General features: G+C 40.1%; 1 protein-coding gene across 4 annotated transcripts in view; it reads left to right on the top strand.

Annotated features, from left to right (window-relative positions):
• The window catches only part of NSUN3 (NOP2/Sun RNA methyltransferase 3), a 70,314-nt gene that overhangs the window by 21,686 nt on the left and 21,085 nt on the right, over window positions 1-27,543 (top strand). For 3 of the 4 annotated variants that reach the window (XM_035282815.3, XM_008986434.5, XM_035282814.3), the window contains 2 exons: window positions 63-217; window positions 951-1,072. In XM_035282815.3, the coding sequence (XP_035138706.2) occupies window positions 63-217; window positions 951-1,072 (277 nt within the window). Of the gene's footprint in view, window positions 1-62; window positions 218-950; window positions 1,073-19,775; window positions 24,536-27,543 lie in introns of those variants that run through there. The other variant, XM_008986437.5, reaches the window with a different exon arrangement.

The following is a 27,543-nucleotide window of genomic DNA, read 5'->3' as shown; positions in this document are numbered from 1 at the left end:
AAAAGTAGAAATTTAGCAGTTCCATTGCCTTCATTTGAAACTTTGTAATCCTTTTTATTTAGGTTATCTTCACTGTAATGAATATGACAGTCTGAGATTCAGGTGGCTGAGGCAGACGTTAGAATCTTTCATCCCACAGCCTTTGATAAATGTAATTAAAGTGTCTGAATTGGATGGCAGAAAAATGGGAGATGCCCAGCCTGAAATGTTTGACAAGGTACTTTTATTACATTGTGACAAACTGATGGACTCCCAGGATACCACTGTTATGTTGCTTCCTTGTTATTTTCCATCTGTTCTCAGACATAGCCTGATACAGTTTCTCAGTACCCTGGAAAATTTCCATAAAGTGAACATGGAAGCAGTTTTCATTTGATGGTCAGCATGGTTCAAAGAAAGCAGTAACACTGGGATCGGGGATTACAGAATGGCTTATATTGCCAGGTAGCTCAGAGGTCCTCAGGAAAATGTATTGTTTGGATCAGTACACAAACATGTGCACTGTATTGCTTTAATTCAATAACATTTCACTTCAGAGTATGACAGTTGAAGAAAAAGGGGTCATTTCAGTAAGCTGAAATTGAAATGTTAGTTCTTAGAATAAGAGCTGAGAATTCAGAACTATATTACTGCCTGATTACAATGAGTCACTTTGTAAAGTTTTTGCTGTGGTTGTCAAGGATATCAAATAGCATTAGTAGGGATAGTAAACTGTAATTCCCCATCCCAAGCCCCAAAACAAACACTGAAAGTACATGGTAAGTTTTTCTGTAAATCGTTTAGTGAGGAAATGTCCTAAGAAAAAACTTATTGTGGTGTATTTTCAGTTAAAAAAGAATTGTTTTTATTTATTTGCTATTTGCTTGCCATGTTTTACAAAACTTCTCTATTTCGTGCCTGAGAATAGATTGTCAGTGCAGATTTGGATCACTTGTCCTTTTCTTCTACAGGTGTTAGTGGATGCTCCATGTTCAAATGATCGAAGCTGGTTGTTTTCCTCTGACTCTCAGAAGGCGTCTTGCAGGATAAGTCAAGGGAGGAACTTGCCTCTTCTACAGATAGAGCTCTTAAGGTAAGGACTGTTAATACAAAATGCACAAAAGTGCATTTTGGTGGCTGATATAATTTAAACAGGTGTGACAGAACATGTCAAGCCCCCAAATGGAGGCCTTGCAGCGATTATTCCTCCAAAGGCTGCACTCAAAAAACTCCCAATTTCTTCCCCTTCAGCTCTCCGCCCGTCCCCCCACCGCCAGTGAAATGTAGTATTGCTGTGCATTGTCTTTGAAAGGGCATAGATTTTACTGTGGTTCAAAGTTGTTTGCTCACTGGCACCCAAGCCTGGGGGTTCATAGCCCTGTTTCTTTCACCAGAATCTGAGCAGCTCCTTGAGAATAGCTTTGAATCAGGATGCATGTTTTGTTAATGGTCCACGTGAATTAGTTTCTCACAAGTTGCAGCTAGTTGTTAGCGCTTATCTCCCCTCTGAGAATTTTCCAGAAGGACCTGGACATGGAATGTTTGGTTTCCTAAATAACAGAGCCATTTTGAAACATTAATTGTTTGGGTTCCAACACTTATTTTGGCATATACCTTACTCCCATATAATTCTTCCTGTTTAATGCTAAGCAAAAATTATCTGTAATATTTAAAATACAATTAAATGATGCCTTATCACCCATTACCTCTTGCATGTAGAAAGACAATGAATGACAGTAAGCATTTCCAACTTCTGTTACACAGCAATGAACATATACCTAAATGTTATAACCAATACGAATATATAACTTTGTATCCGATTATGTCTCTGCTCATCATGGTGATTCTTGGTAGTACTTACCAGAAGGGTTTTCTAAACATTTCTCATCCAGCAGTTAGACCATTTGTTTGCATATCTCTGATGTCCACCTTTCATGTAACACTAAGATACTTTGAAAACTTTATGCCGCTTTTCTCTTTCGCCCTTTGGGATATTAGCTTTGAGATGACCTAGATCCTTCTCTAAATCATTTTTCTCACCTAATGTGTATTGATCTGGCTGCTGCTTCTTCTTTTTTGGAGATAGAATCTTGCTCTGTCACCCAGGCTGGAGTGCAGTGGTTTGATCCTGGCTCACTGCAACTTCAGCCTCCTGGGTTCAAGCGATTCTTGTGCCTCAGCCTCCCAAGTGACTGGGATTATAGGTGACGACTGCCACACCCGACTAATTTTTGTATATTTTATAGAGATGGGGTTTCACCATATTGACCAGGCTGGTCTTGAACTCCTGCTTAAGTGATCTACCTGCCTTGGCTCCCAAAGTGCTGGGATTATAGGCATAAGGCATCATGCCCAGCCTTGGCTTCTTTTTTTTTTTTTTTTTTTTGGAGACAAGGTTTCGCTCTTGTTACCCAGGCTGGAGTGCAATGGCGCAATCTCAGCTCACTGCAACCTCCGCCTCCTGGGTTCAGGCAATTATCCTGCCTCAGCCTCCTGAGTAGCTGGGATGACAGGCACACACCACCGTGCCCAGCTAATTTTTTTGTATTTTTAGTAGAGATGGGGTTTCACCATGTTGACCAGGATGGTCTCGATCTCTCAACCTCGTGATCCACCCGCCTCAGCCTCCCAAAGTGCTGGGATTACAGGCCTTGGCTTCTTAATTATTCCTGCTACACTGGTCTTGCCATTGTTATTCCTTATACCTGTAACAGATACTAAATCTTGTGATGGCTTATTAACATTGTGATCTCCATTTTTTTAAAACAGTAACTGAGTAAATAGGCTTCCTGAGAATATTCCTGAGAATACTGTTTTTCTTGTCTGTCTCCTGACAAATCTTCCCCTGACTTCCTTTTCTTTCTGTTTATTACCAGGTTTTCTGTGATATTCTGTCTACTGTTTTTCCTCCCATTTTGTCTCAATTAATTATATTTTATCTTCTGTTTCCTTTACTCTTCCAAACTTGTTCTTTTTAACATTATTAAAGAACTATTCATTTTAAAACTTTTTAGAATTTTTAAAATATATTTTTAATTATACAGGTAATACATGGGACCATTTTCATTGTAAAAAAAAAAAAAATCAAATAATACAAATGAAGCAAAAGGCCTTGTTGGCCACATGCCCCAGCCAAATAGCGGTTTTCTTCTTAGAGTTAACTACTGGATTTACGTTTGGTGTATACACGTCTAGCCTTTTTCTGTGTCCTTTCTTACAAGTATCTGTATATAGTGAAATACATTTTAAAATAACTGTTTTATCATGATGTGTATATTCTTCTGTTACATGGGCTTTCTTTTTAACCGAATATTTCTTAGTCTTTTCCATGTATGTCTGCTTTTTTCTCTTTAACTTATGTGAGATATTCAAGAGGATCTATTGTGTTCTTTTTTACTCCTTTATTTCTGGATATTTACATTGTTTCTTTTTTTTAACCTATTTTATATATATATTTTTTTTACTTTTATAAACTGTCTTTAATTTATCTCATCAGACAGGTCTACTAGCATTTTTAAAAATTAAATATTGAGAAGTAGAATTGAGGATCAAATATTTTTTTAGTAGCTGTGTTGGATTGTTCTCCAAAAAGGCTCTATAGCAGTTCATGCTCCCTGCTGCACTGGGCTTTGTTTACTGCTTGCTCTCTTTCAAGATATTCTCTTCCCTGGACACTTGTGATCTTAGGCTTTCCTGGTCCTCCCTACTTCTCAGTTATGCCTTCTTCATAGATCTTTTCACTTGCTCTTCATGAACTCATCCCACAAATTTTGAATTTCTTTAGCTTATTGATGTTGATCCTTTTCTCTATCTGATAACTTCAACTGGTATCTCCCAATATGTGAGCTTATACTGTCTTCCAAATAGGTGTCTAAGCTCAGATCTTTCTCTTAGCCTCAGACCTATATATTTAGTTACCTATCCGAGATCTCCAGAAACATAAAACTCAAGTAATTAAGATAAAACTCATAGTTTCTAATTCTCTCTTAGGGGAAATAATCCTCACCAAATCGACAAAACAAAAAAATCAAAATACAAATCTCACCAATCTGCCTCTATCCCCTCTCTTCTCCATTTTAGTAAATGGCACACCACCATATATTTGCCTAAGTCAGAAATCCATCTCCGACTTCCCTCTTTCTCATATAGTCAATCACTAAGACATCTCAGTTGTACCTATTACTATGTCTCAAGTTCATCCAGCTCTCTCTATCCTGAATAGCCTAATGTAAGCCACCAGCATTGATCACAACATGATTTTAACTGGCCCCAACTGCCCTACATGTCTCCAGTTGTGAGCTGTACCACTTGATTCTCCACAGTGGAGCCAGAGTGATGCATCTGAAATGTAATCTCGTCATGTCAGTTATCCTGCCAGAAATCCTACAGTGGTTCCCCATTACCAGCAAAATTTCACACATTTTTTTTTAATTTGGGGGTTTTCCAGTGAAAACCAGGATTTGCTAGACAAATTCTAGAAGAGCTGCAGTGCTTCACACTGTTAGTGTAATACTCTAGTCCCCTTTTGACCTGGCTCCTCCTTATTTCAGCAGCCTCATTGTCTCAGGACTCTTACTCATTTTGTTCCAACCATGTACTTTCTCAGCAGTCCACACAGTGTCTCATTTCTGAGACCAGGGCATTTCTTGTTCCTTTTGCTTGAGAGTTCTTCTAATTTACATTCCCTTTCTCCTGGCAAACTCTACTGATTCTTCAGGAATCAGCTCTGACATCTCCTTACTGAAGCCTTACCTGACTTCCTGGGAGTGGGGTGGATATTGTCCTCGTGTTCTTACCTTTATTTAAAGATGTATTTATTGTCAGTTTCTCTGCTACACAATTATCTAGTACTTGCCTCTCTTTGACAAGACTGTAAGCCCCATGTGAACAGGGATTGTTTTATTATTCTCATTTTACCATATAATTTGGTGCCTGGCATATAGAAGAGACTGAATAAGTAATTGCTTAAAATGGGCATATTTCATGGGTTGAGTATTTAGAATTTAGCTGTAATTAAATTTACAGGACGGAAACCATGGTGTAATCATTATTGTGCCGCATGGTAATTAGGCAAAAATGTAAAGCAATTCCCATAATTTATTTTGATTAGTATTGCTTTTACATAGCCAAAACACGGTTATAGTTTTAATTTAGTTTTTTCATCATTTAAGAAGCTTTTCTTAATATGATATAGCATTTCAATCATCATTACAACATCATACACATGCATAAAGCCCAGATAGGCACCTTCTTAGGTCCCAACAACTAAGGCTCTTCTGTAGTGGCCACTCCTCTTTTTCGCCATCTTTCTGTAGTGGCCACTCCTCTCTCTCGCCATCTTTCTGTAGTGGCCACTCCTCTCTCTCGCCATCTTTCTGTAGTGACCACTCCTCTCTCTCGCCATCTTTCTGTAGTGGCCACTCCTCTCTCTCGCCATCTTTCTGTAGTGGCCACTCCTCTCTCTCGCCATCTTTCTGTAGTGGCCACTCCTCTCTCTCGCCATCTTTCTGTAGTGGCCACTCCTCTCTCTCGCCATCTTTCTGTAGTGACCACTCCTCTATTTCACCATCTTTCTGTAGTGACCACTCCTCTCTCTCGCCATCTTTCTGTAGTGACCACTCCTCTATGTCACCATCTTTCTGTAGTGGCCACTCCTCTATTTCACCATCTTTCTGTAGTGGCCACTCCTCTCTCTCGCCATCTTTCTGTAGTGACCACTCCTCTATTTCACCATCTTTCTGTAGTGACCACTCCTCTCTCTCGCCATCTTTCTGTAGTGACCACTCCTCTATTTCACCATCTTTCTGTAGTGACCACTCCTCTCTCTCGCCATCTTTCTGTAGTGGCCACTCCTCTTTTTCACCATCTTTCTGTAGTGGCCACTCCTCTCTCTCGCCAACTTTCTGTAGTGGCCACTCCTCTTTTTCACCATCTTTCTGTAGTGGCCACTCCTCTCTCTCGCCATCTTTCTGTAGTGACCACTCCTCTATGTCACCATCTTTCTGTAGTGGCCACTCCTCTCTCTCGCCATCTTTCTGTAGTGGCCACTCCTCTATTTCACCATCTTTCTGTAGTGACCACTCCTCTCTCTCGCCATCTTTCTGTAGTGGCCACTCCTCTCTCTCGCCATCTTTCTGTAGTGGCCACTCCTCTCTCTCACCATCTTTCTGTAGTGGCCACTCCTCTCTCTCACCATCTTTCTGTAGTGACCACTCCTCTCTCTCGCCATCTTTCTGTAGTGGCCACTCCTCTTTTTCACCATCTTTCTGTAGTGGCCACTCCTCTTTTTCACCATCTTTCTGTAGTGGCCACTCCTCTTTTTCACCATCTTTCTGTAGTGGCCACTCGTCTCTTTCGCCATCTTACTTCCCAAAAGAAATGGCTTTAGTAGCACATCACTTTAGTAGCAAATTGGCAGTGCACATAACTGACATCACACGGAATGTAGGTTTTCATTTAATCATACGTCATTGGGAAACGCTGTCACACCAGCCGTCTCCCATTCTTTTCCTTCAGCAGCTGCACTACATTCCCTGCCCCTGCTTCCTGGTCTGCCTGAGGGGTTTGCAATGACTTGAAGGGGCCAAAATTCTGAGTCCCTTGGCTATGCGATTATGCTGAGAAAGCAGATAGAGCAAGACATCCAAGCTATAAGCAGAGAAAATGATCAGATTCCTGGCATCTACAAGTCTTGAGGTTAAAAAGATAAAGAAAAAAGTGATAATACCAGACACAATCTCTCTTTTATCTCTTGCCCTTGACTTCAAAACATGAAGAAAAAAAAAACCAGCCCATAGCAATTTTGTCATCAGAAATAGCTTTATTTTATCACTATAGCACTTACCTAGAATTTTCTCTTACCTGTCTTCTGATCTTTCCTCAGCTAGTGATTGAATTACCTTTGTTAACAAAAGGCAGTTCTTCTATTCCATAATATGAGATACAAGGTTTTAAAATGCAAACATGCAAGAGAGTAAATACATTGATGTGTGAAGAGTTTCAGTCAAACTGTGAAGGATTATTTGCAGATCTTTATTTTCATTTGCAAAGAGCAGTTAGAATGCAAGTAAACAAATATTTGGCCTCATATTGTGGACAGAAGATGGCACTCGGAAGTGAACAAAGGAGTGGAAAAGATAGCGAAGAGGTAAATACGGGAAACTTACTGATTGTACTCTTTTGCCAGTGGCTAGACTTGTATGTACATTGTTGACAGATATGGCGCTCAAAAGTGCTTTCTACACAAGGGAACTTATAAAGCCTTTAAAAACAAGGACGTTCTGGCATTTACTTCAACATAGGTGGAACTGTCGGACATTATGCTTAGTGAAATAAGCCAGGGACAAAAAGATAAGATACCTTATGATCTCACTTCCATCTGGAATCTAAGAGTTGACCTCATAGAAATAGCATAGAAAGGTGGTTACTGGAGGCTGAGGGTGAAGGAAGGATGGCTAAAGGAAAGACATTGATCAAAGGGCGCAAACTCGGCCGGGCGTGGTGGCTCAAGCCTGTAATCCGAGCACTTTGGGAAGCTGAGGCGGGTGGATCACGAGGTCAAGAGATCGAGACCATCCTGGTCAACATGGTGAAACCCCGTCTCTACTAAAAATACAAAAAATTAGCTGGACATGGTGGCACGCGCCTGTAGTCCCAGCTGCTTGGGAGGCTGAGGCAGGAGAATTGCCTGAACCCAGGAGGCGGAGGTTGCGGTGAGCCGAGATCGCGCCATTGCACTCCAGCCTGGGTAACAAGAGTGAAACTCCGTCTCAAAAAAAAAAAAAAAAAAAAAAGGCGCAAACTCTCAGTCAGACTGAAGGAATAGGTTATAATCTATCGTGACGCATGGTGACCAGAGCCAATGATGTCTATTTCAAAATTGCCAAAAGAACAGATTTGTAATATTCTTATCACAAAAGAATGATAAGTTGGTGAGGCAATAGATACACTAATTAACTAGGTCGAATCTTTCTACAGTGTATACATAGACCAGGATACCACATTATACCCCATACATATTCACAATCATTATTTTTCAATTGAAAAAAATTATCCCCTCTACAACTGCGTGAAGGCATGCAGTCACTTTACCAGAAGTGATTTATATTTATGTTACATAATAAGCAGTCTGCACAGTGTTCAGAATTTTCACTTTTGGAAAGATAGTATACTATAACCATATACTCTACAACTGAGTATTAATCTGGCACACTTTTATGAATGTGATAGTTAAACAAAAATTAATGTCTTGTTTAATAGAATTTTTTGATCTTAATATCTCTTTTATTTATATTTAAATTTTTAGAGAGAGGGTCTTGCTCTGTCTCCCAGGCTAAAGTGCAACAGTGGTGCAATCATAGCTCACTGCGGCCTTGATCTCCTGGGTTCAAGTGATCCTCCCACCTCAGCTTCCTGAGTAGCTGATACTACAGGTACATGCCACCACACTTGGTTAATTTTTAAATTGTTTTGTACAGAGAGGACCTCACGATATTCCCCAGGCTGGTCTCGAACTCCTGGCCCCAAGTGATCCCTGGCCCCAAGCGATCCTCCTTCTTTGGCCTCCCAAGTGCTGACACCACAAGCACAAACCACTGTGCCCAGCCCTGATATTAAAACTTAAAAAAAACTATTAGTAGATATGTAGTATTCCTTAATTTTTAAAATTAATATATATAGAATTATATATAATGATAAAAATAATAATCTAACTTGTTTTTCATTTTTTTAAATAAAAAAACCTTATTGAAAGGTACAGTGATAACAGCAGAAAGATCCCAAAACCATATGAGTTCTTTGTATACTTAAAGACTCTTTAATTTATCCATATAGAAGTAGAAGAATTAGAATTTTCTATTGAATTTATGGAACATAAAGATAAAAGTTATATAAAATATTCTCACACAGCAGTCCCAAAACTATTTTCAGGAGACAAGAATGAGGGGCAGGGATGAAAGGCATAATTGAATATAAGCCAAATCTATTAATGGAATGCCACTTAAAAGTATACTTTTATTAATATTTCTCAAAATAATTTTTGAGCCAGTCATTCTTGTTACATGCTATGTCTGTTCATACTATATAATCAAATCATTTTGCCACATTTCTATTTAAATAAATTAAGAAAAACAAAGTGGGAAAATATACTGAAAATGATGTGTATGTACTGTTTTTAGAAAGTGACTATCATGGTTATATAAGAGAAGTTTACATGATTTTTAGGTGGGAAAGCATTAACTGAGGAATATGATTTATAACGAAAACATAGGTAACTTATTGCAGTAATGTATCATGTCATTTGTTTCCTAGGAGGAAATCAATCACATTTAAAATACTGACCCCTTCCGGTTTTCTTTTCTCACTGCTTGACAAGTAAAATCCAATTTGTGAACTCACTGAAAAAGGAAGCTTAGATTATTCGGTAACGTTTTGAAAATTTGTATAAATCATCCAGATAACAATCCTTAAAAAGTAGTACTCTGACAGCAAGAATTGTGTTTTAAAAGAAACAGTTTTTAAAAAAAATCCCTGAGACCTATTCTGTGCTGCAATAGAGCTAAGATAAGGAATACCTGGTGACTGTGCAGCATGGGCCCATCATTCATCGGCACGGTGACCAGAAGTTGATGTGTTTATATCGGAAAAGTAAACTTCGAATATATATCAGAATAGAAGATTTCCACCACTGCTTCAGCTATGTATATGTTTTCTTTTAAAAGTTTTAATAATTCAGTTCATTTTGTGTACTGTCGTTGTATGCCTAGTCATATGATTGGAATTCAGAAAACAAGCAAACTACTATTACTTACTGCTACAGATGGAATCGCTGTTACTACTACAGATTGAAGAGACATCCAAAACTAAAATCTGTAGCTATTATTTTCTTTTTTTTTTTTAAATTTTTTATTGGATTATAGGTTTTGGGGTACATGAGCAGAGCATGCAAGACAGTTGCGTAGGTACACACATGGCAGTGTGCTTTGCTTTTCTTCTCCCCTTCACCCACATTTGGCATTTCTCCCCAGGCTATCCCTCCCCACCTCCCCCTCCCACTGGCCCTCCCCTTTTCCCCCCAATAGACCCCAGTGTTTAGTACTCCCCTTTCTGTGTCCATGTGTTCTCATTTTTCATCACCCACCTATGAGTGAGAATATGCGGTGTTTCATTTTCTGTTCTTGTGTCAGTTTGCTGAGGATGATGTTTTCCAGATTCATCCATGTCCCTACAAACGACACAAACTCATCATTTCTGATTGCTGCATAATATTCCATGGTGTATATGTGCCACATTTTTCCAATCCAGTCTATCATCAATGGGCATTTGGGCTGATTCCAGGTCTTTGCTATTGTAAACAGTACTGCAATGAACATTCGTGTACATGTGTCCTTATAGTAGAACGATTTATAGTCTTTTGGATATATACCCAGTAATGGGATTGCTGGGTCAAATGGAATTTCTATTTCTAAGGCCTTGAGGAATCGCCACACCGTCTTCCACAATGGTTGAACTAATTTACACTCCCACCAACAGTGTAAAAGTGTTCCTTTTTCTCCACATCCTCTCCAGCATCTGTTGTCTCCAGATTTTTTAATGATCGCCATTCTAACTGGCGTGAGATGGTATCTCAATGTGGTTTTGATTTGCATCTCTCTGATGACCAGTGACGATGAGCATTTTTTCATATGATTGTTGGCCTCATATATGTCTTCTTTCGTAAAGTATCTGTTCATATCCTTTGCCCACTTTTGAATGGGCTTGTTTGTTTTTTTCCTGTAAATCTGCTTGAGTTGTTTGTAAATTCTGGATATCAGCCCTTTGTCAGATGGGTAGACTGCGAAAATTTTTTCCCATTCTGTTGGTTGCCGATCCACTCTAGTGACTGTTTCTTTTGCCGTGCAGAAGCTGTGGAGTTTCATTAGGTCCCATTTGTCTATTTTGGCTTTTGTTGCCAATGCTCTTGGTGTTTTGTTCATGAAGTCCTTGCCTACTCCTATGTCCTGGATAGTTTTGCCTAGATTTCCTTCTAGGGTTTTTATGGTGCCAGGTCTTATGTTTAAGTCTTTAATCCATCTGGAGTTAATTTTAGTGTAAGGTGTCAGGAAGGGGTCCAGTTTCTGCTTTCTGCACGTGGCTAGCCAGTTTTCCCAACACCATTTGTTAAACATGGAATCCTTTCCCCATTGCTTGTTTTTGTCAGGTTTATCAAAGATTGTATAGTTGTATGTATGTTGTGTTGCCTCTGGTGCCTCTGTTTTGTTCCATTGGTCTATATCTCTGTTTTGGTACCAGTACCATGCTGTTTTGATTACTGTAGCCTTGTAGTATAGTTTGAAATCCGGTAGTGTGATGCCCCCCGCTGTGTTCTTTTTGCTTAGAATTGACTTGGCTATGCGGGCTCTCTTTTGGTTCCATATGAAGTTCATGGTGGTTTTTTCCAGTTCTGTGAAGAAAGTCAATGGTAGCTTGATGGGGATAGCGTTGATTCTGTAAATTACTTTGGGCAGTATAGCCATTTTCATGATATTAATTCTTCCTAACCATGAACATGGAATGTTTCTCCATCTGTTTGTGTCCTCTCTGATTTCGTTGAGCAGTGGTTTGTAGTTTTCCTTGAAGAGGTCCCTTACGTTCCTTGTGAGTTGTATTCCAAGGTATTTTATTCTTTTTGTAGCAATTGCGAATGGCAGTTCGCTCTTGATTTGGCTTTCTTTAAGTCTGTTATTGGTGTAGACGAATGCTTTTGATTTTTGCACATTGATTTTATATCCTGAGACTTTGCTGAAGTTGTTTATCAGTTTCAGGAGTTTTTGGGCTGAGGCGATGGGGTCTTCTAGGTATACTATCATGTCGTCTGCAAATAGAGACAATTTGGCTTCCACCTTTCCTATTTGAATACCCTTTATTTCTTTTTCTTGCCTGATTGCTCTGGCTAGAACTTCCAGTACTATATTGAATAGGAGTGGTGAGAGAGGGCATCCTTGTCTAGTACCAGATTTCAAAGGGAATGCTTCCAGTTTTTGCCCATTCAGTATGATATTGGCTGTTGGTTTGTCATAAATGGCTTTTATTACTTTGAGATACGTTCCATCGATACCGAGTTTATTGAGGGTTTTTAGCATAAAGGGCTGTTGAATTTTGTCAAATGCCTTCTCTGCGTCAATTGAGATAATCATGTGGTTTTTGTTTTTGGTTCTGTTTATGTGGTGAATTACGTTGATAGACTTGCGTATGTTGAACCAGCCTGCATCCCTGGGATGAATCCTACTTGATCATGATGAATAAGTTTTTTGATTTGCTGTTGCAATCGGCTTGCCAATATTTTATTGAAGATTTTTGCATCTATGTTCATCATGGATATTGGCCTGAAGTTTTCTTTTCTTGTTGGGTCTCTGCCGGGTTTTGGTATCAGGATGATGTTGGTCTCATAAAATGATTTGGGAAGGATTCCCTCTTTTTGGATTGTTTGAAATAGTTTTAGAAGGAATGGTACCAGCTCCTCCTTGTGTGTCTGGTAGAATTCGGCTGTGAACCCATCTGGACCTGGGCTTTTTTTGTGAGGTAGGCTCTTAATTGCTGCCTCAACTTCAGACCTTGTTATTGGTCTATTCATAGTTTCAGCTTCCTCCTGGTTTAGGCTTGGGAGGACACAGGAGTCCAGGAATTTATCCATTTCTTCCAGGTTTACTAGTTTATGTGCATAGAGTTGTTTGTAATATTCTCTGATGATGGTTTGAATTTCTGTGGAATCTGTGGTGATTTCCCCTTTATCATTTTTTATTGCATCTATTTGGTTGTTCTCTCTTTTCTTTTTAATCAATCTGGCTAGTGGTCTGTCTATTTTGTTGATCTTTTCAAAAAACCAGCTCTTGGATTTATTGATTTTTTGAAGGGTTTTTCGTGTCTCAATCTCCTTCAGCTCAGCTCTGATCTTAGTAATTTCTTGTCTTCTGCTGGGTTTTGAGTTTTTTTGATCTTGCTCCTCTAGCTCTTTCAATTTTGACGATAGGGTGTCAATTTTGGATCTCTCCATTCTCCTCATATGGGCACTTATTGCTATATACTTTCCTCTAGAGACTGCTTTAAATGTGTCCCAGAGGTTCTGGCACGTTGTGTCTTCATTCTCATTGGTTTCGAAGAACTTCTTTATTTCTGCCTTCATTTCGTTGTTTACCCAGTCAACATTCAAGAGCCAGTTGTTCAGTTTCCATGAAGCTGTGCGGTTCTGGGTCGGTTTCTGAATTCTGAGTTCTAACTTGATTGCACTATGGTCTGAGAGGCTGTTTGTTATGATTTCAGTTGTTTTGCATTTGTTGAGCAGTGCTTTACTTCCAATTATGTGGTCAATTTTAGAGTAGGTGTGATGTGGTGCTGAGAAGAATGTGTATTCTGTGGATTTGGGGTGGAGAGTTCTGTAAATGTCCACCAGGTTTGCTTGCTCCAGGTCTGAGTTCAAGCCCTGGGTATCCTTGTTGATTTTCTGTCTGGTTGATCTGTCTAGTATTGACAGTGGAGTGTTAAAGTCTCCCACTATTATTGTGTGGGAGTCTAAGTCCTTCTGTAAGTCATTAAGAACTTGCCTTATGTATCTGGGTGCTCCTGTGTTGGGTCCATATATGTTTAGGATCGTTAGCTCTTCTTGTTGTATCGATCCTTTTACCATTATGTAATGGCCTTCTTTGTCTCTTTTGATCTTTGTTGCTTTAAAGTCTATTTTATCAGAGATGAGAATTGCAACTCCTGCTTTTTTTTGCTTTCCATTAGCTTGGTAAATCTTCCTCCATCCCTTTATTTTGAGCCTTTGTGTATCCTTGCATGTGAGATGGGTTTCCTGGATACAGTACACTGATGGGTTTTGGATTTTTATCCAATTTGCCAGTCTGTGTCTTTTGATTGGTGCATTTAGTCCATTTACATTTAGGGTTAATATTGTTATGTGTGAATTTGATACTGCCATTTTGATTCTAAGTGGCTGTTTTGCCTGTTAGTTGTTGTAGATTCTTCATTATGTTGAAGCTCTTTAGCATTCAGTGTGATTTTGGAATGGCTGGTACTGATTGATCCTTTCTATGTGTAGTGCCTCTTTTAGGAGCTCTTGTAAAGCAGGCCTGGTGGTGACAAAATCTCTGAGTACTTGCTTGTTCGCAAAGGATTTTATTCTTCCTTCACTTCTGAAGCTCAGTTTGGCTGGATATGAAATTCTGGGTTGAAAGTTCTTTTCTTTAAGAATGTTGAATATTGGCCCCCACTCTCTTCTGGCTTGTAGTGTTTCTGCCGAGAGATCTGCTGTGAGTCTGATGGGCTTCCCTTTGTGGGTGACCCGACCTTTCTCTCTGGCTGCCCTTAGTATTCTCTCCTTTATTTCAACCCTGTTGAATCTGACGATTATGTGCCTTGGGGTTTCTCTTCTTGCGGAATATCTTTGTGGTGTTCTCTGTATTTCCTGCAATTGAGTGTTGGCTTGTCTTGCTAGGTGGGGGAAATTTTCCTGGATGATGTCCTGAAGAGTATTTTCCAGCTGGGATTCATTCTCTTCGTCCCCTTCTGGTACACCTATCAAACGTAGGTTAGGTCTTTTCACATAGTCCCACATTTCTTGGAGACTTTGTTCATTCCTTTTTGCGCTTTTTTCTCTGATCTTGGTTTCTCATTTTATTTCATTGAGTTGGTCTTCGACTTCAGATATTCTTTCTTCTGCTTGGTCAATTCGGCTATTGAAACTTGGGTTTGCTTCGCAACGTTCTCGTATTGTGTTTTTCAGCTCCTTTAATTCATTCATATTCCTCTGTAAGGTATCCATTCTTGTTATCATTTCCTCGAATCGTTTTTCAAATCTTTTTTCAAGGTTCTTAGTTTCTTTGCATTGATTTAATACATGATCTTTTAGCTCACAAAAGTTTCTCATTATCCATCTTCTGAAGTCTAATTCCGTCATTTCGTCACAGTCATTCTCCGTCCAGCTTTGTTCCCTTGCTGGTGAGGAGTCTTGGTCCTTTCTAGGAGGCGATGTGTTCTGGTTTCGGGTGTTTTCCTCCTTTTTGCGCTGGTTTCTTCCCATCTTTGTGGATTTGTCCGCTGGTCGTCTGCATAGTTGCTGACTTTTCGTTTGGGTCTCTGAGTGGACACCCAGGATGTTGATGATGAAGTATTTCTGTTGCTTGGTTTTCCTTCTACCAGTCTAGCCCCTTCGCTGTACGACTGTTGAGGTCCGCTCCAGACCCTGCTTGTCTGGGGTGCACCTCTAGTAGCCGTGGCACAGCGAGGGATGCTACCAGTTTCTTTTTCTGCTCTCTTTGTCCCAGGATGATGCCTGCCTAATGACAGTGTTTTGGATATAGAGGGGTCAGGGAGCTGCTTAAGGAGACAGTTTGTACTTTATAGGGGTTTAATTGGTGAGCTGTGCACTCTGTTGTTCATTCAGGGCTGTTAGGCTGCTATGTTTGATTCTGCTGCAACACAGCTCATTAAACAACCCTTTTTTTTTTTTCTCAAATGCTCTGTGTTGAGGGGTTTGGGCTTTATTTTTGGATGTCCGATCAGGTGTCCTGCCCAGCTCAAAGGCAGACTAGCCACTATTTGGCTGCTGAGGCTCCGCCCTGCTGTTGTGTGATTCGCGCTGTTCCTGCCGGCTCTGCTGTGGTCTCCGCCACGCCCTGCGGCGGAGTCTCTTCGTTGTAGCGTGTTGCCTCAGCAACGCCAGGCTGCGTCAGCAGTGGGCGTGTATCTCAGTAGGGACGGGTTGCCTCGGCAACGGCAGGTTGCGTCAGCAGTGGGCGTGTATCTCAGTAGGGGCGGGTTGCCTCGGCAACGGCTGGCTGCCTCAGCAGTGGGCGTGTATCTCAGTTGGGGTGGGTTGCCTCCGTAGTGGTGGATGCCCCTCCCCCACAGAGCGTCTCGGACCGTCTGCCCGGGATAGTTTGAAATCGCGGTTTTGTTCGTCCCACTGGGTATCCCAAACGATCTGTCCCTGCAATCCCCTGGGCTGGGCTACTGTGCAAGTCTCGTTCAGTCTCAAGTCCAGCCCTCTCAAGTCTCAGGTTGCCGGTTCAACAAGGCACCCGGACAAGCGCGCCCTGTGGGGATTGCTGGGTAGGGCCGGCCGCCGCCGCCCCGGCTGCCGGCTTCGCCAGGCAGACCTACTGCCTGGCGTCCCGTGTCTTTTTATACTTGGGAGTTTCCCCGTTCTGTGGGCAACAAAGATCAGTCTGGAAATGCAGCACTGACTCACCGTTTGCGAATTCAACGCGGGCTCCAATCCTGGGTTGTTCTCACAGCGCCATCTTGAGTCCCCTCTCTATTTTCTTTAATAAAAATATATGTCTCAAATATGTATTGACAATATGAATACAATCATGAAAATAAGATGTCATCGGCATTTATTAATTTAACATTATCTACATTTATTTATTTGTTTGTTTGATAGAAAGTCTCACTCTGTTGCCCAGGCTGGAGTGCAGCGGCATGATCTCAGCTCACTGCAACCTCTGCCTCCTGGGTTAAAGAGTAGCTGGGATTGCAGGTGTGCGCCACCATACCCCACTACTGTTGTATTTTTCACAGAGACGAGGTTTCACTATGTTGGCCAGGCTGGTCTCGAACTCCCAACCTCAGGTAATCCACCTGCCTCAGCCTCCCAGAGTGCTCGGATTACATGCATGAGCCACCACACCCAGCCTAACATTATCTACTTTGTACTGGGAACTTAGCTAAGCACTGCAGATTCTAAAATATGTAGGAAATGATTCTTGTTCTCGAGGTCTTCAGGCCAATTATTATGAAATGTGGTAAGACCTGTAATAGAGAGGACAGTTAGGGTGCTGAGGGAATAGAGGGAAGGATGGCTAACTTTGTTCTTGTTAAGGATGGAGTACAAAACGAACAACAGGTGAATATTTAAAGAGATTTGTCTAATAGTTTTTCCTAGTCATGAAAGTAATAGTTTCAAAAAGCATTTGGAAAACACAAAGAAATGTAGAGAAGAACATAAGCCGCCCATTGAAAGAAAACTTATTATACTGCATATTATTATATTGTATATTATTATACTATAATGTTATATTATTATACTAAAGTATAATATAATAATAGAGTATAATATACTGGAGATATATATGTGTGTGTGTGTGTGTATATATATATATATATAATTATTATCTTTGGATGCATATAGTATGTAGAGTAATAGGCATCATAGTGACATACAGTTGATGTCTTTTCCACTCAGTGTATCATGAACGTTTCAATTATTCATTAGTCCTTCATTTATCCAGGTGGTTAGGAGTATCTAAGTCTCTTCTTTCCTTACACAATCTGGTTAATGCAAGAAATAGTTACAAAAGTATATCCTAATGGAGATGAAAAGATCAACTTTTTAAATGTTCCAGGCAAGTGCTTGATAACTCTTTAGGAAGGAGTTATAGCAGCTGGCCTTTGATCCATTTCTCTTTCGATTTCCAGGGGGATACTCTTAGGAAAGAAAGAAGGCCGGTGACCCAGTTAAATCTTCTCAAAAACACAGATAATTGGCCTCTTTGGTAAATGGTCTAATGAGTTTTGCTAAGAGGATACTTCTTATTTATGGCATACTTTGAGCAGAATATTCCTGGTTAGGATTGCCTATGGTAAACACAACCTAAGCATCTGTGTAGATTTATGAGGCATGGCTTCCTGGAGATACCATGTATCAACTTCATAAGGTATGCTGTGACATAACCTAAATGCTCCCCCGTGTGTGAGGTGACCTGTGAATATGGTTTAGAGAATTCATCTATTCTGAGTTAGAAAGCCCATACCCAATACTGGAAGCAAGACCTGGGGAGCTACATTGGATGTCCCAGATCTTTCTCTGCTTCTCTTGTGCCACTTGATTGCTTGTATACTTAAAATTAAAAAGTAACGCTTGATAGCGGGTAAGGTCTCTGGTCTGTGTAAATCTGATTTGACAGTTCTGCCTTTCATGTTAGCTCACTCCTGAACCCCAATCAGGCCTCTGTGATGAAGCTGAATTGAGGGGCATGATTTGGACCTGAGTTCCAATTGCAAGCTTTTTATTCCAGTCCCACATCTAAATCTTGGGACTCAATCAACTCTTCCAACTAGCTATTAGACAGAAAATGAGAGCTTTGCACCTTACATACTTGGCATGGAAGCATGTTTAGGGGAATGAGGGGATAGCTTATTCTGTAATTTAGCACAACCGTTATATACAGTGGAAGAGCTACTGAAGTATTTCTAATAATGAAGTGACACAATTACATTTATTTTAGAAAGATTAGACATAGAAGGTAGACACAAGAGAGCAAACATAGAAAAAAAGCTCTTAGGAATAAATGATTAGGAAGTTACAGAATCTTTCCAGGTGAGCAATGATTATCAATGGATTAATGTTAGAAGAAAGCAGTCTTCAAAATAAGATGGTACTTTAAGCGTTTCATTAACTCACCATAGCTTATTCAATTTGTAAAATATCACTGATGTTAACAAGAGTTTAACACTTTTTTTCTTAATAATTTGAAAAGCTTTTAATGGATATTTAAAAACCCAAACTGAGCAAATAAGTATAATAAGTATATTAAAGCATTTGAAACATGGGCACACATAAAACATACATTTTTCTAGTTTAAAACATTTGAACTGACGTTTCAAGATTTCTAAAGAGGGACCATTTGGTGCAGCAGAGGATGACCTGGCTATTTTTGACTTGGGAAAAGTGCGTCTTTGTTGTTGGAGCATTCTTAGCTATCTCTCAGTGCTCTGTTTCCTTTTGCCTCCCCCGAGTCTTCTTTCTGTGGCTTTGGAAACAACGACTTTTATGATCCAAAGGATTGCGCCTTGGGCTGAAAAAGCACAATCCAGCCTATCCATTAAGAATCCCTGTGACTCCTCTTCTATCAGAAAGATTTTCCTGACACTTGGCCTCATTCTGCCACTAACTACAGGTATTTGAACTTACCACACCATTGACCTAAATGGAGTCACTAAAATGCCTGTAGTAAACTTTGCAGGTTTTTAAATTCTTTTTCAGTCTGGCTACTGCAGGAGTCAAATGAGTTCTTTCTTTAGGAAGAGATGGTCATGTTTTTCCTCCAAAGATTTGTTTTGGACATTGGTGTTTAAATTCTGCTCTGCAAAGACGTAGGGTTTCTGTAGAATTGCTTCAGGAGCTGTCTTGAAAGAATTGATAGGGATGAACAGTAGAGCCCCCTAGTCTGGCACACCAAATCCAGCTAGAGGCAGGGGGTCTTTCCGGTTACGCATGTAGAATTTCATTTGAAGAAAGTTTCTTCTTAATGCACGCACGTGCGTGCGCGCGCACACACACACACACGCACGCACACACACGCACGCACACACGCGCGCACGCACACACACGCACGACACACGCGCACGCACACACGCGCACACACACACACGGTTTGAATAACCCCTTTTAAATCATTAAAATCAGTTATAAGCAATCTCCATTCATAAGCACATTTACCATGAGACAAAGTCAGATCACTTCTTGTGTTTGAAGGCTTTTCTTTGTTTTCATTTGTATGAGTTAAGAAGCAATAGTTTACAGGTCAAAGGCCCTGTCTTGGAGTTAGGCAGCCCTAATATGGGTTTGCTGTCACTCTTTGCTCACCTAAGACACACAGAACAAGGTTTTTATGTTCAGTTTTAGTGGAGCAGTTTTAATCCCTACCGTTCCATGCTCATGAGAGAATGAACTGTTAAGAATAGGTGGTAAATGAGAAGTCTCCAAGTGGAAACCAATAATAAACACGTTAAAATTCGTCATTTATCATCTATTTCAGGAGTGTCTCATGTCACTGCTCTGTTCTACTAGTGCTTCTTAAGAAATATTCCTTCTTCAAAGTGAAAGCTTCCTGTCAGTGGAAAGAAGATGATTATCAGCATTGTTTTTGTTTCTCAGGCTGCCGATAGCCGCTGGTTATGGTATCTCTAAAAACAACAAGCTTGGTCATGTTTCTTTATCTTGAATTTACAGAACTTTTTTGATAATAAACAGTGTGAGATCTAGAAATTTGATTACTTACTGTGAGCACAGTGATGGGTACCCTCAAGGCTTGTAAAATAATACTTTTAAAACTGATGATGGCACGGGGCGACTATCAGCCTAGAAATATCTGTGTTTTAGATGCTTATTGTTCCCCGAAACTTAATTTTAAATCTGCATCTATTTGATAGATTGTACATGAGCTTCAACTTTTCGCCTTAATGTTTTCTCTGGTTGTAGTGTATAATAGTGGTCGGGCTTTTTTATTTGCTTTCTTGCCCAGACAGCTGTTTGCCAGCAGAAATACCACACTGATAGAAACAGAAACAGGGTGAAATGATGAGAAACAGGCAGTGGACAAATGAAAAAATGGGAACTGCTGAAAAGGAACAAAAACAGAAATAATTGGAAAGGAATGCTGGAAGTCAATGTAATATAAAAAAATGAAATGGAGAGGAAAACTAAATGAAGGAAAAATTCCCAAAATCCTTCAGGGAAGGAAAGAAATGGTTAAAGATGTTGTTTTGCCACTTGTTAAATTATACTGCAGCAATTAAAAGATTTCTTTTTTTTTTGAGACAGGAACTTACCCTGTCACCCAGGCTGAAATGCAGTGGGACGATCTTAGCTCACTGCAATCTCCACCTCCCACACTCAAGCTTCCCGAGTAGCTTGGACTATAGGTGTACACCAGCTAATTGTATTTTGTGTAGAGATGAGATTTTGCCATGTTGATCAGGCTGGTCTCAAACTCCTGGGCTCAAGTGATCCGCCCACCTTGGCCTCCCAAAGTTCTGGGATTATAGGCATGAGCCACTGTGCCTGGCTTAATTAAAATATTTTTATTGCAATATCAAATTAGGCATATATATGTTTGTGGGATTTTTGTTGTTGTTGTTTGTTTTGAGATGGAGTATCACTCTGTCGCCTAGGCTGGAGTGCAGTGGTATGATCATACAGCCTTGACTTCTTGGGACCAAGTGATTCTCCCTTCTCAGCCCTCTGAGTAGCTGGGACCACAGCATGTGCCACCACACCTGGCTAATTTTTTATTTTTTATGGAAACGGGTCTCCCTATGTTGTCCAGGCTAGTCTCAAACTCTTATACTCAAGTAATCCTCTTGCCTTGGCCTCTGAAAGTGCTGGGATTACAGGTGTTAGCCACCGTGCTTGGCTGATTTTTTTTTTTTTTTTTACTAGATTTATTTCCTTTTAAATCAGAGTGCCTACTGTTTCCTGCCCCCCTCTCCCAAACTCTGTTAGGTTTCCCTTTTGTTGCTAGAAAGGCAGTGTAAGGGACAACTGGCAATTTTAAATGTCTTAATGACACTTTTGATACAACATATCTAACTTTTAAAACCATGGCCGTAGAGCCAAGTTTACTTACAAATGGTTACCAAACTGTTCTACTCAATCAGAAATGAGACCGCTATTGCTAAGGAGCTGCCCTCATTAACAGGCTATTTTGCTTTCTGCCGGAATTTATTATTTAAGACCCAGTTGGCAAGAAGAAAACCCTTTCTCATTTTTATAAATTACTTGTTAGAAAAAGCTTTTTTTTTTTTCAGATAAAGCCTCTCACCTCTATAATTTCCATTTGTTCTATAACATAAAAGTTAGAGGTTTCTTCAAGTATTCTCTACTCAGAATTTTTTTAATGTAATTTTAAACTTAGGGAAAAAGTGTAAAAATAGTACAAGGAGATGCTGTGTGCTCTCTATGGAGATTCATCAACTGTTTTACATTTCACCACAGTTTCTTATTTAAGTTCTGGGATACATGTGCAGAACTCTACTCAGAATTTGTGTTTGTTAGTTTCAGTTAAATGTATTTTTTTCATTGAAAATTGTCTTCTTGATCTGCCTCTTAATTAACGTAAATAAAATTCATTTATTTTGTTTTTTATTTCTTTTTATTTTTTTGAGACAGAGTCTCACTCTGTCACCCAGGCTGGAGTGCAATGGTGCAATATCGGCTCCCGCAACCTCTGCCTCCCAGATTCAAGCAATTCTCCTGCCTCAGCCTCCCGAGTAGCTGGGATAAAGGTGCCTGGCACAATGCCTGGCTAATTTTTTGTTTTTAGTAGAGATGGGGTTTCACCATGCTGGTTAGGCTGGTCTCAAACTCCTGACCTCAGGTGATCCACCTAACGTGGCCTCCCAAAGTGCTGGGATTACAGGTGTGAGCCACCACGTGTGGTCCATTCATTCATTTAATAAACATATTTTTAAGAATATACTTTCCAGTTGTGCTGTATGTAAAAAATGCAAAATGAATGCAACACAAACCCTGTTTTCAAGCAGCTAAAAATTTATTGCCTGGAAAAACAGAATAGGGAGAAATTCCATGGAGAATCAATGAAGGTGTCGAAGACTGAGTTCTGAAGTGGGTCTAAGTGAAGAGACCACTTTTATTCACTTTTTTCTAAGTCAATGAAAGCTCAGTTACCTAGTCAGAAGGAAATTTTAGGATTTTTGTGGCAATTTGTGTAAGCATTAGAACTTTCTAAGCATCTAGAAACAAGAGGCAAATAATTTTAATTCCTTGATTTGATAGTTAATTGCACGACAGTGTCAATCTTACTTGCAAGGGCAGAAGTATTGCTAGCTGTGTATCAGAGTTTGGTCGGAGTAAAATATCCACAAGTGATTGAGATTTATTACTGAATTAGGTAATATTTAATTCCGGAAACTGTTTAAGTCGTCTACATAATTGCATCCCTACTTCTAGTGGTAGGCTTGAAGTGAGGAGGGATGGCGGTTGGCAGGTGAGGTTAGCGAAAGTAGAGATACACTAGAATCTGTGAAGACAAAAGATGAAACGCGTCTCTCTGCATCCAGCTTTGATGTTGTGAGTGATCTGCAGAAAAGCTGGTGGATTCCACATGTTGCTGCTCAGGAACCCTGCTCCAGAATTTGGAAGAGCTGAAGGAAGGTCCTGTGATTCCCGGAGGAGCCCTGGGCACAGCTGCTGCCGTTACCTACAAGTTGAGCCACTGGTTTTGTAACAACCTGTGTATACACTAAGCTCTGTGTACTTCTCAAGGAGTTTTGATGATTACATGGCAAAGTTGCCAAGATAGGAGACATTTTATCACCCCAGAAAGATTCTGCTTATGCCTTCAGAATTCATTGTTCCCTTCATCAAAAGCAGTCATTATTCTGATTTATTTTACCATAGATTAGTTTTGCCTGTTCTCAAAGTTCATAAAAGTGTAATAAATAGCACATACTCTTTTATCTGGAATTTGTCCCTCAGCATAGTGTTTTTGAAGTTTATTCATAGTGTGTGTCTCAAACGTTTGCTCTTGGGGTCCAAAGTGGCTCCCGCCAGAGGTCGTGGCGCTTGCGAAGGTGAGGTCATGAGTTCAAGGCTAACCTGAGCAACCTTATAAGCTCAAACTGATTGGCAAAAAAAAACCAGTTTGCTGTTTTTTATTAGGTCAGGTGTGGAAGTAGTACTTTTGCTTGTGGCTTGACTCTCATTGTCTGGCCAAGAACATTCTGACAGAAGTGCATGAATAAGGCTTGAGACCACTGTAGGATTCCTGGAAGAGCTGCCTCTTTAGAGGTAACTTTCAGTGATAGAAAACTTTGGGGTTACAGAATCTTTTCAACCCTGCGAGGCCCAGACTGCTCAATGCTCAGTAGATTTGGATTATAATCCATATGCAGAGAGCGTTCCTTAACTGAGCTGTGTTCCTTCCATTTAAGCATCCAAGTCCTTCATATCTTTCCTGAACTTCCTCTCATTAACATACACTAGCATGTTACAATTTTCTTCTAGTTATCGTAGAGTTGTGTAAATGTTGTTAGTATATAGTATCTCTTCCAAGATGTCATAAACATGATTTTATTAAATGTTTTGGCATGGCACAGTAAGAATCACTGGCTATATTAGAGTTTGCTAGAGAAACAGAATGGAGATACATATATATATATATATAATCTGCTTTCACTCCTTTCTACTAGTTGCAATGCATATTAAACAGCAAGAACTGGTGTAGCCACCCTGGATTGTGAGGTTGAAGATTGGGCCTAGATTTCTGATGATTCTGGAGTCTGGCCATCTACTGATTACTTGGACAACCTTAGGAAGCCATCATGGTAACAACGTAGAGAGTACTTCCACAAAGCTAGATGGCATAGCCTGCTACTACACACCTAGGCTGTATGGTATAGCTTATTGCTCCTGGGCTATAAACCTGTACAAGTTACTGTACTGAGTACTGTAACACAGTGGTATTTGTGCATCTAAACATACCAAAATGGAAAAGGTACAGTAAGAAGACGCTATGAAAGATTACAAATGGTACGCCTGTACATGGAGCTTGCCATGAAGGGAGCTTGCAGGACGGGAAGCTGCTGTGAGTGCCGAGTGAATGTGAAGGCCTGGGATATTCCTCTGTACTACTGTAGCGTTTATAAACTGTACACTTCAATTTATAAAAGGATATTTTTTCTTTCTTCCATAATAAATCAGCCTTAGCTTACTGTAACTTTTTTACTTTATACACTTTTAAAGTTTTTAAAAACTTTTTGACATTTTTAATACTTAGCTTAAAACGAACACATTGTACAGCTTACAAAAGTATTTTCTTTTTTTTTATTTTTTATTTTTTATTTTTCAAAAGTATTTTCTTATCCTTATTCTGAAGCTTTTTTCAATTTTTAAATTTAATTTTTGTTGTTAAACTTTTTTGTTAAAAACTAAGGCACAAACACTATAGACTTGGCCTGCACAGGGTCAGGCTCATCAATATCACTGTCTTTCACCTCTATCTTATCCCACTGGAAGGTCCCACATGTGTGGAACTGTCATCTCCTATGATAACAATACCTTCCTCTGGAAACCTCCTGTAGGATCTGCCTTAAGCTGTTTTACAGTTACCTTTTTTTTTTTTTTTTTAAAGAAGGAGTACTTGCTTAGTGATAGAAAGTATAGTAAATACTAGACTATAGGAATTTTTCAACTCCATTATAATCTCATGGGACCACTGTCTGTCTTGAGGGGGAGAGAGGGAGGGAGGGAGGGGAAGAGAGAGAGAGAGAGACAGAGAGAGAGAGAGAGAGAGAGAGAGAGAGAGGAGAGAGACGTAAGGAAGTGGCTTATACGCCGTGAAGGCTAAGTCCCAAATTTGCTGGATGTGCTAGAGCCTGGAGACCCAGGGAAGAGCCAGCATCGCAGGTCAGGTGCACAGGGCATCTGCTGGGGAATCTTATCTTCTTCCAGGGAGGTCAGTCTTTTATTCTATTCACTTCTTCAACTGATTGTGTGAAGCTCACCCATATTATGGACGGCCGTCTGCTCTACTCAGTCTAACAATTCAAATGTTACTCTCATCTAAAGACACCTTCACAGACACTCCCAGAATAATACTTGACCAAATATCTGAATACCACGGTTCAGCCAAGTTGAACGTAAATTAGTTGTCATACTGACTTCTGACCTTTAGTGTTTACGACCTTGCCCTCTCTTACCTGTTTATAAAGGCAGTTCTACACTTAGATTCTGCTAAAACAACTCTATGTGGTACCAAATTCAGTACTAGTTGAGACAGTTAATATAACTGAGAGAGAAAGAGACTCAAAATAATAAGGACTTAAATAAATAACAGTCTGAGTAGGCTCCCCAGGGTTGTCCAGGTAATCAGCAGATAGCCAGACTCCAGAATTTTCAGGGGTCCAGGCCCAGTGTTCAGCCCAACAATCCAGGATGGCTATCCCAGCTCTTGCTGTTTAATGTGCATTGCAACTAGTAGGAAGGAGTAAAATCATAATTCAACATTCCTTCCACTCACATCTCATGGGTCAGACTTCGTCGTATGGTTATGGTTATTACCAGGCAGTTTAGGAAATTAACTTTGGCTTTGCCCAATTAAAAATCCCATTGCTATGGAAGGAAATGAGAACAGATACTGAAGAATAATTAGAAGTGTCTGCTACCAGTTGGAAATTCCTTGATCAGGTAATGCTGGAAGCTGTGAAGAGAATAACGAAGTTTTTAGCAAGAAAGCCAGTTTGAAAGATTTCGCAGTAATGGAGATGTGGTTGGCAAAGCCCTACGTCGTGAATGGCAGGGGTAACTGCTGTCAAAGAATGGTATTGCCTGGGTTTTAATCCTGGTTTGGACATTTCCTGAGAGATTTTGTACAAATAACTGTCCTGCCTTAGTTTTTTCATCTGCAAAGTAAGAATAATAATTCATGCCTCAGAAGTTAATTGAAAGACTGAATGAGATAACATATATAAAACACTTGGCTAGGCACAGTGGCTCACGTTTGTAATCCCAGCGCTTTGGGAGGCTGAGGGGGGCGGATCACCTGAGGTCAGGGTTCAACACCAGCTTGACCAACATGGAGAAACCCTGTCCCTACTAAAAATACAAAATGAGCTGGGTGGGGTGGTGCATGCCTGTAATCCCAGCTACTTGGGAGGCTGAGGCAGGAGGATTGCTTGAACCCAGGAGGTGGAGGTTGTGGTGAGCTGAGATTGCATCGAGCCATTGCATAGCCTGGACAAAAAGAGCTAAACTCTGTCTCAAAACAAACAGCAAAAAAACCCCCAAAAACCTACTTAACTTCAGGTAATAAAGGAAATGAAGGATAAAGTTCTAGGGTGGACTGGTATTTAAGGGAGAGGAAAAAGAAAAGGCATACGGGGAGGTGGAGGCTAAAGGGGGACTTTGGAGAAATAGAAGATAAATAAAGATACAACAGCATGCAAGAAGCCAGATCAGAAGAAAGTTCCATGAAGTTGAGGATTAATGGCGGAATCAGGTAAATGAAGGCTGAAAATAGGCTTTTTAACACAGGCTGGTTGCCTACGTATTTTCTTGCTGAGTCAAGCTTCTGAGGAAAACAGTATTTTGATCACCTAGAGTTGTCCAAGGAAGTATTGTTAAATGAGTTACCAAGTGACTTGGAATAACTACCAAGGTATTCCAGATTATTTGGAACTTTAATGAAGGACTAACTACTTTTGAGTTTCTAACCACTGAGTCTAATATGTTAACATTGTACACAACTATCATTTAAATGCCAGTCTGTGATGAAAAGTTTCAAATTATGTCTCAGCGTGAAGTATTTGCTTTCATCCACGGCATCATGAATGCCGTACAGCAGCACTTCAGTGGGTGGAGGTTGTATGCTCTGTAAAAGGACTGGTAGCCAAGATTCTCAGGTCATTCCTTAAGACCTGTTAATGCTACGTTCTTTATGTTAAAAGTGCCTGGAGGTATATAGTGATTTTTTACCTTCAATGGGCTTTTGAGACATTTGGGATGATAGAAGAAATGCATGTGGTGCCCTATGTCTTATTGTTCCAGATTCCAAACTTATTTTAGCATCCTAATATTCACTTCAGGGCACGTAGCAGTGGTAAAGCTGTGGTCCTTTTCCCGGTACTAAATTCGAGTGGCAGTCTGTGCTGCGTTAATTAGCTGTGTCACTTCAGGCAAGTCAGAGTCTTTGTGACCCTTGATTTGATAAGTCTGGTCAGACTGCTTACCTTGTACACCTCACCTCATAAGGTTTTTATTAAGACTCTGTGAAGCGCTCTTTAACT

This window comes from Callithrix jacchus, chromosome 21 (assembly GCF_049354715.1).
Source record: "Callithrix jacchus isolate 240 chromosome 21, calJac240_pri, whole genome shotgun sequence".
NCBI lineage: Eukaryota > Metazoa > Chordata > Mammalia > Primates > Cebidae > Callithrix > Callithrix jacchus.
The sequence above is the reverse complement of the archived record's forward strand: the minus strand, read 5'-3'. Positions and strand labels throughout refer to the sequence as shown.